The sequence below is a fragment of the Scatophagus argus genome, chromosome 13 (genome assembly GCF_020382885.2).
Source record: "Scatophagus argus isolate fScaArg1 chromosome 13, fScaArg1.pri, whole genome shotgun sequence".
Classification (NCBI taxonomy): domain Eukaryota; kingdom Metazoa; phylum Chordata; class Actinopteri; family Scatophagidae; genus Scatophagus; species Scatophagus argus.
In genome coordinates, this window is record NC_058505.1 from 13350288 (window position 1) to 13369188 (window position 18901).

At 41.6% G+C, this 18901-nt stretch overlaps 1 protein-coding gene across 6 annotated transcripts; it reads left to right on the forward strand.

The window, feature by feature from the left end:
* Positions 1–32: 32 nt before the first annotated feature.
* On the forward strand, positions 33–18252 carry LOC124069373 (transcriptional repressor p66 alpha-like). 6 transcript variants are annotated; one of them, XM_046408508.1, is made up of 11 exons: positions 33–184; positions 9266–9798; positions 12551–12680; positions 12953–13081; positions 13196–13273; positions 13378–13497; positions 13850–14044; positions 14812–15073; positions 15742–16151; positions 16238–16496; positions 16996–18252. In XM_046408508.1, the coding sequence occupies exons 2-11, from the start codon at positions 9269–9271 to the stop codon at positions 17133–17135; spliced, it is 2253 nt and encodes a 750-aa protein (XP_046264464.1). In that variant the 5' UTR covers positions 33–184; positions 9266–9268; the 3' UTR covers positions 17136–18252. The 6 variants fall into 6 exon arrangements, with proteins under 6 accessions (XP_046264464.1, XP_046264465.1, XP_046264461.1 ...); XM_046408509.1 differs by lacking the exon at positions 33–184 and adding an exon at positions 333–481; XM_046408505.1 differs by lacking the exon at positions 33–184 and adding an exon at positions 463–597.
* The last annotated feature ends 649 nt before the right edge of the window (positions 18253–18901 follow it).

The window sequence follows — 18901 nt, forward strand, 5'->3', positions numbered from 1 at the left end:
TAAGAGGACGCAGCGGCTCCATGTGTGTTGAGGCGCATTATTTGGCAACAGACGCGGCAGTGGGGAGGGCCGAAAAAAGAGGATATCCCCTGGATTTCTAAAAAGCAACGATTTATCGAGGTTAACTGCAGATTAAACATTCCTTGGTCGACCATCGGCGAAGAACGGGCAACAAAGCGACCGAGTAAGTTGACTGAGGTGAAGCCGAAGTTTTTTAGTAAGTGAATCGAGGGGAGCCTTTTATTCGGAGTCGTCGAGAGGAGCCAGGTTTTCCTCCACCTATCTGTGACGATAAAGAAGCTGATGGGCTGTTGAAAAGTAACACTTCTCCGCAGAGCCAAAGGTTGAGCACTGGGGAGGAGAGAAGGGGGGCTCCCTCAGCCAAAAAATATTTTATTTTATCGCTACGTATTCTTACGCCTACCCGCTTGTAACCATGATCCCTGGACTTGATTATGTGCGGTAGAAGTCGTTAAATGAGGTAAGGATTATAACGATTCATCGCCAGCGGCTCTTCGGCGGCAAGCTCAGTCCGTGGGCCGGTCGATGAAATTTATGAGTTCCGACTCGGTTTTTTCCTCGGGAGGGGACACCCAGGTAAACACTACCGGTGAGCCCCACACAGCCTCACTTTTGGGGCAGTGGGATGAAAGTTTGTGCCCCCCTTTTTGAGCAGCTGGTTGTCCCGCATCGGGTTGCAGCCAGGTCATCGATTCGGGCTCGGTTCTGGACCTGTGGGTCATGATGATAAGCAGCTGGACGGCTGTAGGACTTTTTACTACGTTGTCCCGAAGTCTCCGGTAGCCGTTGGTTGTTAGACATGAACTGCTTATACCCGAGTTAAAGTGGCTTCGTGTTTTTGTTTGTGCGACGTTAGCTAAGGTTAGCTCGCTAACTAACAACACGCTCACCTCCTCTTGAGGCGGTGTCAATAATAAAAAAGCCGGCTAGTTGCACATGTAGTGTGGGCTGGGTTTAGTTTTTAAAGGGCTGAGTTTGATTTGAATGGTGTACTGGGTCGTGTAACGTTAATGGTTGACGCCGCCGCCCGCTTTAAGCCCCTTGGCACCAGTGTTGGTTCTGCTATCTGGTAGCTAATCTTCCTACTTCTCTCTGTGACAACCGTAGTCTTCCTCCTCTTAAAGCTGAACACACACACACACATACACACACACACACTCCCTCTCTGTCTCTTCCTCTCACCCAGACAGGCACACACATAAACACACACAAATACTTCCAGCCTCCACAGCCATACGAGTTTGTAGCGCTTCGGGACAAGAACTCAGGATTTCGGCCATTAAACCAGTTCATACCACTGCTGTATGTTTATTTGGACGCACTTAGATGGGTTTTTGAAACCTTTTTAATACTTACTGATAAAATATGAAGGAAGCCGGCGTTGCATATGGTGTGCTGACAAAACCACACGCAGCATCTTGGATCTGTTATTAAAGCGCAGTTTGCTGTCATACATTTATTTGTATGACATTTTGAAAGCTTAATTGGTCTTTTAATGGATTACGGGTTTGGATTAAGATTTATTAAGGTGTCATTACATGTCTGTTCTGCTTTTAGACACTCAGCTGCTTCCTCAGTAACAATAATCAAAATCTAGTCTGCAGCTTTAAATTTTAGTCTGTTCATTATCTTGCTCAGGTGAATAAATTGAAATTGTTCCATGAATGAGTTGCTGTATTGGTTAATGTTATAGAATGAATAATTTCAGAGGTTTTTGTTTTTGGAGCTACAACTTTCAGTGTTTGGTTCATAAAATGATAACAAACTGTGATTCCAAAGTGACGATTTTTGTAGTTTTTGCTTGAAATATAGCTTAAATAATTTACTGATTATCTCAATAGTAATATTTAAGATCCTTACCCATAATCATTGTTTAATTAGGACCTGTGCACAACATGACCCTTAAAATTGAAGTCATGTGCTTGCCATTTTAGACAGGGAATGGTGCAGAGGTGAAGCAACCTGCTGTTTGGAGACTTTATTGCCTCTTTGTGGAGATCTGGAATGAGCACTCGGTTGTTCATGTGAACAAAGCCTTTGTGGTGTGTTATTTGCATGCTAACAATCCGTTGTATTGTTTATGAACTGTCATTGTGAACAAAACACAGGTTGCCTTCGATGATGGGGTTGTTTAAAACTGGTCAGTAAGAGTGGAGAATGCTTTGCTTTGACTCCGGAGCTTCTTAGTTTGATTTACCAGTAATCCTATCCACTCTGTAGTGACTGTATTCACAATATTAAAATTACAAGACTTGAGTGAGTCAGAAAGTGGTCAGAAGTTTTGTTGTTTTCCAGAAAGCACTGTTCCAGTGAACACACACAAGACTGATCCAGACTATAGTTGTGTAATCAGCCACTGTTCTGGAAAGGGTCCTCTGCTGGCCACATTTTAAGCTGCTGCACATGACTGCAGGGGTCACAGGGCAGCTGTTTGCTCTCGGCTCCATGACTTCATCAATGACATAGGCAGCAGTTTGCTCCCTAATTGCCCTTTTCTGCTTGTTTTGTACAGACAGTGATGTTAGTCGCACCATAAAACACTGGCTCGTTAAGTTGAAGATCTGATGGAGCAATCCAATGACCCACACAGGTCTGACCATGACAAACTCCAAACATAAATTGCTCAATTCTGACTCACATTCAGACCTGTTTTTGCAATCAGGCCTTAATTTTTTTTTTGTTTCTCACTGATGTTCTAACCATCGTCAACACCTCTTGTTAATTGATAAGAATATTTTGCTGGTGCAGCAGTTTTACAAGGTGGTGTGGTTTTGTGGTTGCACAGTGTTCTGAAAACCCTCTGCAGTGTGGAAGTATGTTTTCACAGGTTAAAGGTCTGTCAGTGGGTAAATAAAATGCTGAACATGTACTGTATGTGACATTGATGATAGTTGAGAGTGAGTCTGCCAGCCTGAATGAAGGTGGATTGAGTGACTTATGGTTGACATGATCCTGGAGTGACTAGATAAATAACCGCCTCGTGGCAGAAAACAAGACGGGTGTAGATAAAGTGTAGATTCCCGCAAGCAGTGCCCTGATAGTGGTAGTAGTCTGATACCAGACTGGAGTATGTGTATGCCTAAGACTCAAGTACATGCACAGAGCAATTCGATAATATGGTAGTGATCACTGTGATGTAATTATGCTGCAGATGTTAATGTGAGGATTGAGTTTAATGAGATAAATGCCTGGTAACGACAGTCTGCACAATCTTCACCCCTTGTGAAGTAGTTAACCAAATAAAGCAAAAATGAAATATAAAGTAATAACTTAGATCAGGGTTTTTTGGTGGTACTCCACCAAAAACCAAGCACTAACACCCAAACTATCTGAACGTGTTGCGGGGACTGTTGTTGGTTAAGCAATCTTACAGGTATAGAAACCTTATTAACTCATGAATTCATTGTATCTTAATGATAAAATGACACAAGTGGTGTTTGTTGCAGAACATGTTGTGTGATAGTTTTCTTAATGTATCCTCATTAATGAATGCACACAGAAACAAAAGCTGCAAGATCAATGCAAAAATGACATGGTGTAAATAGCATTAGTATTGTCTCTGCACCCTTGCACCCCGACATAAACTTTCTTTATTTGCAAGACAGAAAAGGTTTTTCTTACATTGCTATGTTAAATTTAAAGTGGCACTTGCATACAAATCAAAATCTTTTAATTATATGTTGTAATTTGTTATCCAGGATCATTTGGTCTTGGAAACTGTTTTTAAAATGGCATGTACTTAAAAAAAACAGTTGATTGCATTAAACATCTTTCGTGGTCTAAGTTTAAGAGGAAAAGCATCTTGACCATCGAGAGAAGCGATCAGTGCTGTTCTGTGTTCTTCTTTCAATTAAGAAATAATCTCTAGTTTTGATCTAATGGATTCTATAGTAACATCTGCACTAATCTCCATAGGCGCTGCCATTGTTGTTTTCATATGGATTGTTGCTTGTGATGGTCATCACACCACACACTGTGCAGTGACGTATTTCTAACGTTGTTAAGTGATGTTTGATGCATACCATGAATACGTTTGTTTTCAGTTGAAGTTGCCTTTAGAGCTTTTGCACTGGTTGCATGTGATGTTGAGTTCTTGGGCGGGTGGAGGTTTCATCTGCCATATGTGGTTGTGGTGGGGGTGGGTGAGGTTCTTGATGGAAATGTGTGTAAACTGCCATGGAGATGAAATGTGAAACCTGTCAGCCATTAAGATCCCCTGTTACAAAGACAGGGTCAGTGTCTGGGTAAGGTGATGGTGGTGTTTCTGTGTGGGGGGTCCTCAATGCCCACCCCCCACCCTGCAGCATCATTTCCCAGTTATTTGCATCAGAATTAATAATACCATCACAAGCCCATACACCCTTCACAACTCTCCAGCACACACAAGCACTCACACACACTGTATAATGGCCGTCACTGTGGAAGCCTTGTGTCTGCTCCAGCACCTGAAGGGTTAAAACTAGCTTCAGCTTCTCTCTCAGTCACAGACACACACACACACACACACACACACACACACACACAAACACACACACTAGCCAACCGGTTTAAACCGGTTTTCAGGAAAAGTGCTTTGTGTGTCCCACTGAATCCTGGGAAGGGTCATGTCATGTGTGTCTCAGTGATGTCAGAGTATTAAAAAAAACCAACTTAGTCAGCTCTCTGTTATCAGATGATTTCTCTGCATGCTTCATTGTGACTGTGTATGTAGATTGTATAGGTACATCATGGATACACTGAGTGTGCTTTATGCTCACCGCTATAACCATTTTGAGAGCAGGAAGGGGAGGGGGTAGGAGTATGCACAGTGTGTGTCACTGAGAAGTACTAGGCTGTAAGGGTTAATTGTAGTCCGAAAGAAAAAAGAAAACATAGCTTCCTGTAGTGCGTGCTGGGAAGGCCGAGGGCCTCAGCACACTTGGCTTGACTGGGTCTAGATTCTGTAACATACATGCATGACTGTAACTCAGGGCATAACAGTGCTGTGTTTCTTCTTTGTGGTTGTCCAGTAAATGACGACGGTCTAAGTATACTGCTTTCAATGTCACTTGTGCTTTCATTTTGAGATTCTGTGAACTTTGAGCACATGAAGCACACCACATGTTTACCCTTGACACATTTCATAATAACTTAAGTCATTTCAAGTTGAAATTTACATAAACATAAAAAACCTGGTTATTCACATCACCATATACGTGGTTAGAACAGTATCCAGTTTCTGGATGCACAAAGGTGTGTTGACCCTTCATGTGGACCATGTTGCTTCTGTACCGACTGAGCTGTCTCACCAGTTGGGAATAAACTTGCTTAGCTTGACTTTATCTAATCACCTGTAATGGAAATTCTGAGTGACAGTACAATATACACTGCATAGACAAAAGTATTGGGAGACTTGACATTACAACAGTGGGGACTTTGGTGACATTGCATTCTCAGTGCATGGACACTGGCATGGAGTTGGTTCCCCCCTTTGTGACTCTTATGGGAAGGCCTTCAGAAGATTTTGGACTGTTTCTGTGGGTGGTTTTGCTCATGGATGCAGTGGAGCAATTGTGGAGTTGATCACTGGTGCTGGACTGGGAGCTTGGCTTGCGGTTTCCGTTCCAGTTCGTTTTGAGCATGTGGATCATTTACCATCATCTTTTTTGATTTTCTGACCAGCCACTAGGTAACAGACTTTGATGACTCACCTGCACACAAGGCAGAGCGTCATCAGGAACGTCAGTAAGGTGTTTACATGCCATAGTATCATGGTTAGCCATGATTCAAACATTCCATAACAGGACCATGTCCTGGTCGGTGCTGCTTCTTGTTCTTTGTATCTAGTCTTGTATAGCATCTGTGCTGTGTGTATAGTCTGCACTATGTATAGTCCTCTGCATTTTGCATAGTCTTACGTCGGTTTGCACTATGTACAGTGTGTATTTAATTTCAAATGTAGCACCTGGTCCCTGGAGGAACGTTGTCTCATTTCACTGTTCACTGTTACTGTAAACAACTGAAATGACAATAAAAACCTCTTGATTTGACTTGAAATCATGAATCTGATGACAGTTGTGATAGTAGCGCACATGTGGCTAAAAACAAACAAACAAAACAAAACAAAAAAAGCAGAAGAAGAAATAGTTCGTTGAAAAACAAAAGTGTGCACTGGTTCATTGCCTCACTTGAAGGTGAAGGTGAAATGCGAGTGGTCACAGTGAAGGCCAAGATGCACTAAATGTCTCAATATGGGAATAACACATTCCTAGACAATGTATTCTGAAAGGCATTCATGATGTTGCGCTCAGCTGTTTGCAACAAATGTAGCAGAAACATGCCTCTTTCACACTGGATAAAAAAACCCAGTAACGTGGTTTTTGTCATCACTGGGAATAGGTCCAATCAGGTGACTCTGCAGAAGACACGGATATTTATCAGCTCCAGCTCTGTCCAGGTTTGATTGAAGCATCCCTCCCAGGTGTTGCCCTTTTCTATTGTGGTGCTTTGACACTTGTCGACATGTAAATACCTACTCATCTGCCCCTGTTCAAGCAGTGCTTGAACATCGTTCAGTTGATGCTGAGTTTGAAAGAGAGACTGAAGTAAAAGATACAACAAAATAACCATCATTAGATTGTCACTGGCCTCCATGTCAGTGCCCGTTTGGTATTGCTCATATGAAACACAAATGGGAAGGCAGCGAGGTGGCTCACTCTTCAGCTACTTCTGTCATCAGCTCTAGAAAAAAGAATATGTTTAATTCAGAAGGTTTTAAAAACAAGTTTTAACATCTTCAGGATGCAGTGTGATGAGGTATATGATCTTTTTGCTGGTCCCTGGTTTGCGGGTTTCGTGACTTTGAGCATGACACGCCAGGAAAAAATGAAACACGCAAAGGCAGACTTGAGAGAGGTTTAAACCCCATCCAAATGCTGTGTGAAGCATGCATCCTTCTCAGATTGTTGGTTTCATAGAGTTAGAGAAAAACTGGAAACGCAAAGTCTCTTTGATTTAGACATCAAAAAGGTGTGTGGAGAAGGGTCAGCTGTAAGAGCAGGTCCTTAAGATATATCAATAGTAAGACTGACTCTCTCGCACACATTTATATTTGTTATTGTACAGGGAGATAAAGGAATGATGTCTGCATAAATGGCTTTTTATACATTTAACTGGAAAGTGCATCAGAGGTGTATACAGAACAACTTGATAGGCCATTATGAAGATCATAACAGTAAACACACACTGAGATGGTCTACTATCTTCCTATGTCTTCTCTCTCCGGTTTGACCTGACACTGAGGGATTCAGAACAGCCAGTGTAGGGGTTGTGTGTGTGTGTGTGTGTGTGTGTTTGTTTGTGTGTACCATGTACATGTTCATATCTATCATGAAGTGTGCAAGTGCATGTAACTGCTTGGCTGTCTGACAGGACGAGCTGTTGTATCTCTCTGACTGCACTACTGGCGGCATGTCAACAGACAGTAATGGAACTCTTACTCTGCGGTACCTCATTCGTGGAAAGAGAAAGACTATACACAAGCTAGAGCTGTGAAAAGATTAAAAAAATAATTTCACTTTCAGGCATAAATTGCTAAAATACTTGATTCACATGTCATTATGAATATTTTAACATAATTCATGATCCAGTGAATTTTGGATGTTCTTTAAGTCCATTTTAATTCTAATTTGATTACAGTTTTGTCATGTTTCTCCAGCATTTTTTATTTTCTAAAACCCTTGTTTTTGCAGTCAAGTAATTCTCTAAAGTGATTTTTGTTTGCACCAAAGTCCTTTCTGAGCCCTTTCTTTTTTCAGTTTTCCCTTTTGGTTTTTGGTTGAGACTGAATTTTGGATAATTGGATGTTTCAGTCAACATCTTGGTCATGTGACCTTACTAATCCAACATGCTTTGTCTAAGGGGCATTTTAGTCACTCTGTGTCCCCCGACAGTTGATTCAAGGTCAGTTTTGTCTATTTAAGTTCTGCATGATACCTCCACAATCTCTACACGTACAGTGGAGTGATAACAATTATGGGGTAATAGTTATGTACTGTGTGTTCTTCAGATAGTGACAACAGCACAAGAATAAAGTGTGACATCCAAGCATCTTAAAATGATCTTAATAAATGCTGTGCAGTTCAAATGGGAAGATCCAAACATCTATGGTCTTTAAATGTTATTTTTAGCTTGAGCCACATTCATGCATTGAGGGTCATTAACTGTCCACACAGTACTAAATTAATAGACATTTGGTGATGTGTTGACCTTGTTGCTTGTAATTTACTTATCTAGCTCTGGTCAGTTTTGATGTCGGTATGAGAACAACATTTCTTTGGACTCGAACTGCATAATTGTTTATAAGCGACTGATAATTCAACTGATATTTGACCTGCTTCATCTCTTACTCTAGAGATGTTGTTTACAAGTACATTCAAAATTTATAATGCAACTGCTTATTAGATTTCATTTTGAAAATGACATTAAATGTTTCTCTGTTTTAGCTGCTTTTTTTTAGCTCCTCAACTTTAGCTTCCACTTCAACTGACACCTTTAAGCAGAGTTTTATTGTAACTAACTAACAAAAGTTTATATTTACATTCATTGTTACTCACCAAAACACACTGTGTGTGTCCTTGAGTTCTAAGAATGTCAAGCTCATTTCCTTCCTCATAAAACATTTGTGAAGCTGATTTTTTTTGTTTTCAATCCAGTGTGGTTTATTTCCATGTTTACTAGTGTGCAGGCTTCTTCTTCTTCCCTGCCTTTGCTGGTCCATGGCAGCATATCTTGGCATGATGCTACCACCTGTTGATCAGTGGAACAGTACGACCCCATTGGTCAGACTGTGGACTAGTGCCCACCTCCACTCACACATGGGATAAACAAAATGTGGACCCACTTACAGAGCTAATAACAGCTTCATAGTACTACTAGGCGACCTTCGGCTCCTGCCATTGTTTAAACCTTGTTGTGTTTGAACTTTTTACATGCAAAGGATTCACATTTTAATGTATGTGCATGTTTGCATCTGCAGCGGTGAGACATGTTTGACTGCTTCAACTGGAATTTAGGCTGCTCTCGATGCTTTCATGACCAATACTGACAGAATAATGTTCTGCGCTTCAAGTTTCTTTCAATGCCCACAGTGAAAGTCCATGTTAAGACGTTGTAGTTGGTGTTTTTAGAATAATGAATTTCTGTATCTTGCGAGTTTTGACTTAGTGTATAACAATACAGATAACAGTTATTTCTTTATCTACAGGGGATGTCTGAGGAGGCTGTCCGCCAGACGCGCAGCCAGAAGAGGGCGCTTGAGAGGGATGCTGCTCCCCAGTCTATAGAACCTTCGGCTACTGACAATGAAAGCAAAAAACCTAAATTGGACCCGTCTGAACCCACACCACAGGCGCAAAATAAACCTGCACCCCACCCTGTAGTGGCAGAGGATGGTCAAAGCCGGACTATGGATGGATCAGAGCACGAGAAAGATCAGGACGAGGATCAGAATCAGTTGCCATTACCTTTAGTGTTACCTTTGGTCTCTCGTCCGGTTAAAGATGATCGGGAGCGAACCCAGAGACAGCAGATGGTTGAACCCAACGCAGGCAATCGGACTGATTGCAATGACAAAGCCAGCAAGGTGAGAACAGAACCAGCTATGGATACAAGGACCCGGGTCCGACTGACGGAGTCGAAGGCCTCCAGTGGCATGCTGACTGCAGGCGAAGTGAAGGCCACCATTAAAGTTGAAGTTCAGACAGGCGAGCAGCCCGTGGACATGAGCACCTCCAGAGGGTGAGAAACAGTTTACAGTGAACTCTCTTCAGTCATATCTCAAGGAAATTCAATCGAATGCAACTGGACTTAGTTATTTGTCTTTGAAGACGTTTCACCTCATCAGTTCATGCTCGCTTGACTAGGCTGGGACTAGTCCAGCCTACTAAGTCCAGTTGTATTCGATTGAATTTCCTTGCGATAACCATGACCTGGATGAATGAGAATATTCACAGGCTCTTCAGTCATGAAAACCACATGATATACCTGTGAAAAAGCAGGAAACCTCATTTACACAGAAGTTATGTGTCTTCTTTGAAAGACAGCAGGTTGCTTGTTTGGGAAAAAGAGAGTCTATCAGAGTGTGAAAAAGGATAGATTTTACTTTTTTTGAATCTAAAAAGACTAAAACTGCTTAAAGTTACTTTTAAGATCCTGGAGTTCTTTAAACTTGCTTTGTAGGGGAGATGGGGTTGGGGCGGTTGTTGTTCTCAGAGGTGAACTTTATCCTTTTACATTAGCCTACCTCCATTTTGCCCCCACTCACCACCTGAACCCTAAAAACTCCCCTCACACAAAATGAAGCCGTGTGTCACAAACCGGTTCCAGCCGGTTGTTACCATGGTTTCCACAGTGGAAGGAACAGCAAGGGGAGGGGTGGAGGGGTGGGAGGAAAATTGACTGTGTCACGTGACAATGACTTTGAGGTCATGTGACTTCTTTGGAAGAGTAGTGATTAATCCACAGGAAGTGATGATGGCGCTAAGCCTTGAGGAGAGACTAACACACACACACACACACACACACACACACACACACACACACACACACACACACACACACACACACACACAAATACAGGCAGGACGGCTAGGAGAGACAGGCCTCACAATGTCACGCCTCTGACTTTAACGACTTCTTATGCTTTATAGAAATAAATAATCTGTGTAATCACAAGGCCATCCTTGTTTTTCAGAGGAACATTACTCATGGTTTTTGGTGTTTGAGTGCCACTAGTCAAAGAATTTAGGTCATCTTCTCTCACATATAGCCTCCGGTTGAATAGTCACTTTGCAGTAGAAGCTATGTAATATGTGAGCATAATCATGTGAGACACGAGTGAGGGTTGATCCAAACTGCTTTCAGGATTCCCACATGAATGAATATCCTTACCATGTTTTGAATGACGTATGTAACCCAATACAAGTCACCCCCAAATGCGTCATGCACCTAGTGTGACCTGCCACAATATCCTGTTTCGACAGGAAATATGTGCTGTTAAACAACTGTCACTTTGTGACTTGAACATGGCTGAACAATATGCAAAAAAATCATATTGTGATTATTTTGACATTGTGAGGAGTCTTGATGATTTTGGCTTTTCATTTTAACAGAAAAAAAATCTAATAAATATGATGATGTTTGTACCAAACAAGCATGGTCCCTTGTGTCTGTAGAACTGTAGGCTGGGGCTCCTCAATACTTCATTTATAAAGGTATGTTGGGACCCATTTTACCTAAGTGAAAAAACTGCATCTCCTGTGATTTGGATGTTTAACTTGGCCATACTGTATTTTCCATCAAATTTATTTTAATTCATTGCTCAGCCCTAGACTTAAAGACATTTGCTGGAGTTCTAAGGTACTTTTCTCGTAGTACTTCTCTCTTGTTGGAATTGCATCAACATGAAGACATGCTGCATGTCCAGACTGGAGTTTATTAACCAACAGTCATAAATTATACTTCATACTGTTCAGAGAAGATGTCTTTGCATCATGACTAATGACGTATATATTTGAAACACTTTATGTGTACTTCGTCTTGTATTGTCTCAAAACAATGGTAAACACAGTTTAAAGGCATAATGTGCTGGATTTGTTGGTTTCTTCATCCTGTCAGATGTTTGCCTCTCTGCCCTGCATGTCTGTGTGCAGATGGTCCTGTCTCTGGTCAGACAGAATCACAGACCTGCAGCTCTTTACGACTGACAGCAGAAGAGAGATAGAGATGTTTTTATAGTCCTGACATTGCTCTGTTATTGACTACACACTACTGTCCAAAGGTTGACGCCCAGAAATGTCTGGAACACAAAATACTTAGAAAATAAGGAGACTTTTAGGAAAATCCTGGATATTATTCCTTTAAACCCAATAACGTTAGGTAAAATTCTAATGGAGATCTCAGTTTTTTTTGCTAAATATTTCATTGAATTATGTAATCACAGCCTGTGTAAAACATAGACACAGTGTCTGCGACGTCACCCATTGGTCTCTGAAGAGCTATTGCAGTATCTGTCTTACCTGACTCTAACTAACTCCCAGCTAATCCAAAAATGGACAAAGAGGTAGAGTGTGGGTGGAGCTGAGGCTGAATAAAGCCTGGTGGAATCAGCTGTGGTGACGCCTAGCAGAAAACTAGCAGCAAGCTGTCATTCAAAGTGGCTGCACCCTTAATTATGCATATCTTCAAGCCTTAATATGATTCAAATTGATTTTTTTTTATTTAGAGTGAGTTATGTGTATTTATATATATATAGAATACATATAGGTTTATGGACATTGACTCCCTGTTGGCACCAGCCTCGAGTGACCTTTGCACTTCACATTGCTTTCATTTTGAACATTAAATCTATTCAAGAGGAAATTAAATGAGAGAACTGGATGTTAAGAAGTTAAAATCCAAACAAGCGGAAAAAAGTTAATGCTGTTTTGTTTTATAAGTGCTTAATTGATATAATAAATTTCAATGTCCTTGTCCCACGCATTTCCAACAGTATAAAGAGGGAGAAGCGACCTCCGTCCCCCGAAGATGATGATGTTATCATCTTGTCTGACAATGACTCCCCCAGTCCACCAGTGAATGGCTTGAGCCACTTTAAGGAGCTGGACACAGACCTGCTCATGGTGAGACACACCTGGACAAAGCTAGAAGTTATGCATTTCATGCTACTGTTCTAGTGAGATGGATCCTGAGACCAGCTTAAATCACAACCCAGGCATTTAGGCTTTCAGCTTTTTTAGATTTTAGAAATTTGGACGTGGAAAGTTGGTTCAGCTGGGACAGAAAATGGGCACACATAGACCAGCTGAGGCTCCAACATCAAATGTTATTGGAAAGGAGTTTTGTCTTTTGCAGTGTGAGTGGTGTAAATGATATTTTGATCTGTCGAGTACAGAAAAGCAGCCCAGTGGAGAGGGAGCGCATCATTAAGCAGCTGAAGGAGGAGCTGAGACTGGAGGAAGCAAAGCTGGTGCTTCTGAAGAAACTTCGACAGAGCCAGATACAGAGGGACACTATCCAGAAGGTAAATCATTATCAAATTTATCAACACGGGGTCAGTCACAGACTTGCCCGTCCCCACATCCCAGGCCTCTACTTCAAGCATTGTGTTAAATATCTTCATCCATTTCTTTCTCAGCCCTCAAGTCTGTCCGGGTCTTCGGCTCCTCCTCCTCTAATTCGAGGAACAATTACAAGCAATAAAGGCTCTCAGCAGGTTAATGCTCTGCTACAGATGCTCACACATGCACCCAGGCAGCATATCGGTGTGACAGCACCTTCATAATGTAATTCATACTGATGTTGTTTGTCCCTGACCAGATTTTAACAGGCCGGAGTTCAGGCACAGTCATCCCTCCACCACTGGTGAGAGGAGGACAGCAGGTGTCTTCCAAACATGGCTCCCAGATCATAATGCCACCTCTGGTCAGGGGGGCACAGGTAAGTCTGAAGGAAATGTTGACAAGATTATCGACACACAATGACTATATATATATATAGATAGATACATCCATATCTATATATATTTATTTATTTAAATCTATCTATATATATATAGATAGATTTAAATCTTGTCTTTGTTGGGGCAATGATAGCCTCAGTCACACCATCTTACTGCTGTTTTATAGTCTCCAAGACAAACTGCAGGGAAATAGATACACCTTAACACAGGACTCATGGCCTCTCTTTGCACCTTTCTCTCTTTGTGTGTGCCCTGGTGCTTTTGATGTCCCTCCCTTGTCCTCTACTCCATGATGTCCCTCTGTGTCATCCGTCTCATTGTCCTGGTTAGCCCATCTCTGTATCTCCACAGCAGATCCAGGCTCTCCGTCAGCAGCAGCAGCAGCAGCAGCAGTTGGCTGCTTCAGGAGGTTCAGGACCCCCTCCTCTGCTGCTGGGCCCCAGGACCTCAGCCCCTGCAGGCCAGGGCCAGAGAGGCATGGTCCAGCCAGGCCTCATCAGAGTTGGCAGTAGTGCCAACACACTGGTCAGTATGTCACAGGTGCTTTCAATAAAAGAAAAAAAACAACCTAAAATATATTGAACTAAGTTATTTTCCACCATCATTGATAGCTTATTTCTGGATACATTTTATGAGGAAGAGTACTAAGTGCCACTCAACTGAACCCATAGACTGTATATAAAGATAGGCTTTTTGGGTTAGATGCGTCTCCACTTCCTCCCATTATACAGAAATGAAGCCAAAGTATCCCAGATACCCCGCCATCACGCGTTGGTTACATTATATGTTTTTGGGGTTGGCTGTGGTTTATTGAGCAGGTGCAGACTGTATCTTGGGGAGGCAGTGCCATGACTGTGCATTAAATCATTGCCTAACTGTAGAGATGAATGCATGGTTTTTGCTAACAGCATAAAAACAACTGGAGGCGACACTTCACCTTGGCTTTTAAACAACTTGTAACAAGTAAGAAAAATTAAAATGTCAGAAAAGGTTATAAATGTATTATAAGCTCTGGTTAATAATAATGTAGTAACCATCAAGCTTTACACTAGTGTGTAGCAGTATAACTCTAGTCTAGAAGTGGTTTTCTTTAATATCTGCACATTTGTATGGTAACAGAAGCTTTGAATACAGCTCCTACTTTCTGATCAGTGTTTTTTGATCATTAAACACCTTGCAATTAATCATCAGCAGGTTGGTGACTTCTTCATTGCTTAGAAAACTCAAAGATGCTCTTGATTTTTACTGGATGTTCACACCTTGTTTCTTCCTGTTTTTGCTTGTTTTCAAAGGGCTCGCCATCCAGTTTGAAGGGCTCTTCGTCAGGAAGCAGTAGCATGTCTGTGGTGAGCATGAATGACTCCCCAGCCAGCCGTCAAGCTGCAGCTAAACTCGCCCTGCGAAAACAACTGGAGAAGACTCTCCTGGAGATCCCACCACCCAAGCCTCCTGCACCAGAGTTTAACTTCCTGCCGTCTGCAGCCAATAATGAGTTCATCTATCTGGTGGGACTAGAAGAAGTGGTACAGAACCTCCTGGATACCATCCACAGAGGTGTGTAGGTTTTCTTTTCTGATGGCATTTGTTCACATATTGTAGAGGTAAAATGATTAGTTGATCAACAGGAAAGTAATTGGCATTAACCATTAAAGTAATTTTTCAGAGAAACATTTACAACCTCAAATTTCAGCTTCTAAGTTGCGATAATTTGCTCACTTTGCTATATATGAGGAACAAACTGAACAAAACATGTGATTTCATTTCATCGCCTTGGGCCTTAGTAAACTATGACAAGACATTTCATTATTTTCTATTTATTTTAGATTACTTTTTGACCTTCTGCTGTTATTAGAATGCACAGATAAAGAGTGACAGGAAAGGGGGAAGTGAAAGAGAACTCAGGTTGCTGCACTAAGCACACAGGCTTTGTTCATAGTGTAAGCTACCAGAGTGCTGGTGATTTTGGACTAAGCAGCTAATCTGTAATTGACAAAATAATCAGCACGTTCATCTGTAATGGAAAAAAATCACAAGTTTCAGCCCTAGACAATAGACTTAAATGATGAATCTGTTTCAAACAAGAGTAACAACTGTCTATATGTAGCCAGGACATTCCCACTTTCACCCAGGATTTCTTTCTTTCTAATTATCTCTTTGACACCATTCAAACCTCTGTGCATTTTAAGTCAGTACATCCAAGTTTCCCATCTCTCTCCCTCCAGGAAAGACAGGTGTAGCACTTAACAAGACCACTGTTAGAGACCCCTTCATCTGCACCCAGTGCAACACTGACTTCACCTGTCGCTGGAGGCAGGACAAGACAAAAGGCGGGGCAATCCTCTGTGAACAGTGCATGTCATCCAATCAGAAAAAGGCTTTGAAAGCTGAGCATACCAATAGGCTGAAAAGTGCTTTTGTCAAAGCACTGCAACAGGAGCAAGAAATAGAGCAGCGCATTTTCCAGCAGACGTCCTCACCAGTCTCCCACAGTAGCTCCTCATCCTCGTCATTGAAAGCAGAGCACCTGGTATCTCAGCAGCTGAAGCAGGCTCAGGTCAGGGCGTCCTCCCTCCAGCATCATCACCAGGCCAGCCGAGGAACCAGCATTGTTCAGCATCACTCCATCAAGCAGGTTGGAATCAGTTTGTCTTGTAAAGGGAAACACTTTGTGCTGTTGATCCAACTCTAACTCAGAACTCCTCTCTTCTCTCCTCTCAGAGCTCCCAAGGCCAGCTGTCCCATGGTGTCTCATCAGTGGGAGTGAGGGGCGTCCCCCACTCCTTCTCCTCCTCCTCCCAGCTGCAGAGCGCAGTGGCGGCCGCATCTTTGGTCAGCCGGCCAGGTAAGCACGCCCATGTTTCCCACCGCTCTGTCCAGAATTCAAAGGTGAGCAGCAGTGGACTCGGCGGCGGCAGGAATATCAGCGGAGGTAGTACCTCATCCACTGCATGGAAGAAGCAGAGCAACAACAATACAGGTAGACTCACATATAATATATAATACCGGCCAAACTCTGGTGTCTGACATCTGCCTATCTTTCAAATTCCTGTCTGGTCCAAAAGCAATCCTTGAACATCTTAGTGCCATGCTTTTTCTGGTGTTAAGCAATCTTACACAAAATTTGGAATCTAGTGTAATCTCACGCACTAGAGGAAAAATAAAGTGCATTTAAGAAACATGCAGGAGGAAATCTTTTCGGACAAGGCATTCCCAGTGTCCAGTCTTCTCCCTCCCAGTGATCTCAGTCTTCCTCCTTTAGTCTCTCCGTTGGGTGGTTTATCATTTTCTTCCTCTGGGTCTCTACTATATCTTAGAGTAGTTGAATTTCCTTTGTGTCTGTCTTTGTGTTGTGGGGACATGGGTGACTATTTCCAATCATGCTGCTTTTTTTCCCTCATTCCACTCAAAAAAGCATTAAACTGGCAGCATGCAGCATGCTCCACACCCTGACCTGCTGCTCTGTTGCATGTTCACAGGAGTCACTATGGCCTATGTGAACCCCAGCCTGACAGGTCACAAGACATCAGCCACCGTCGACGCTCGTCAGAGGGAGTACCTGCTGGACATGATCCCCTCTCGCTCGTCAATCTCGCAGACTGCAAACACATGGAAATAATTTAAACCGTTCTCTGCTATTCATTGTTAGTTTTTGTCCGAGTTCCTCAGCTCCAATAATATGGTCAACAGCAACCCCCAGAGGACTGTTAAGCAAATACAATCTCCTAAAGTGAAGAAACGTTCCGTTCTTACCTTTGTATGATTGTGTTTTAGTTTTATTATTTCTGTCGTTTATTTTGAGATTCACTGTTCTTTGGTAATTGTGCAGAAACCGTTTTGATTTGACTGGGGCAAAGAAAAAAAACAAATACTTGAAGGGCTTCCCCCTGGGTACTTCTCTTCCATACTGGGTGGCTAAATGGTGGTGTGATAATGTATCTACATTGAGTACTTTGAGTACAAAATGAGTACTCTGTTCTGGGCTTATAAACCCTTTCTGCCATGATGTGGGTCAAACTGACCCAACCTTTTAACACTTGAATGGTTATAGTCATACCCAAGAGTTCACATTCAACAAAATACACCTTTATCTTAAGCAAAAAACAAAATAATTAAGTTGTAAAAATTTTCAGTACATCACCCCTATAGTTTAAGGTTTGAATTTATTTTGTATTTACTGTAAGTTATTATTATTATTTTTTTTGAGTAATGTTAAAAACCACTCAGTATCTTGTGGTTTCCACAAATGAAGTTTTTCTGGCTTTGGGTTGTTGTTGTTTTTTTTCCCCTGTTTAACCGCATGCCTGCCCTTGACCCTTCTGTTCATTTTGCACCTTAGCTGAATAAGCATGGTGTCGTTGCTTCATTCATCTGTAATTACCATCTGTAATTTGCTTATTTTATATCACTGTCAATATTCTAAGATTATTTTGAGTGTTATGTCATCGCTGAGAAAATGCAAACTCTGAAGGAGCTGGATTTGCCACACTGGAGCCAGAGATCTTCTCTGATTTATTCAACCATACTTAGTCCTGAATCAGTTCTTGAAGGGTGTATCTCCCAGCTACCAAGACCCTGGAATACACAGAGGTTCTCTCTATCTCGTACCCCTCATCATATTGCATAATTTCTCTGCTTCCCAATCTTAACTGCATTGTACAATTTTAATGTTCAAATTTATTTGGTTTACTTTTTTCCTAGTTCCTAAAGAAATAATAAAAAGTATAAATTTTAAACATGTATGTCCATTTATTTTTGTTGATAGTGTTACACTGGTATGACCTTTCACCTTTCATTGACACAAAATATAATGTGATGACATTTTTAGAGCTAGGGTAGTTGGATCAGTTTGCTGGTATTCACTATTGCATTTTGAGAAATTAGAACCGGTGAAGCGATTGGAGAGGTTTTTGGATCCACCAGTGTGCACCAGTGTGCAGGTTCAAATTCAGAGAAACTGAAGTAAATGAAATGCAAAAGCAAGTATGAAGGAAGAAACGGAAATTTCAGTGAGTAAAAATGTAGTATAAATGCTTATCTGGAAACAGGAAATACAAGTTGGTACGAACAGTTAAGATTAGCATATGAGACTACATATAACTGCCAGAAGACAAACTGTCATCTGACAATCACACAGGCACCTGCTCCCCTTTACACAGAAAGTATGAAAGGCAACTTACAACTTTGTTTCTGTGGTGGTACAACTTTGAGGTTCTTGTGCTTCAATGTTTGGACCTTCTGCTACTTTATACTTCTACTGCATTTCATTCAACATACAATGCTTTTTACTCCATATACATATACAACTCTCTACTTACTCCATGTACATATAAAACATGATCAGCTACTAAAATATGTGTTTTAACAGAGTAAGCTGCTCCATCA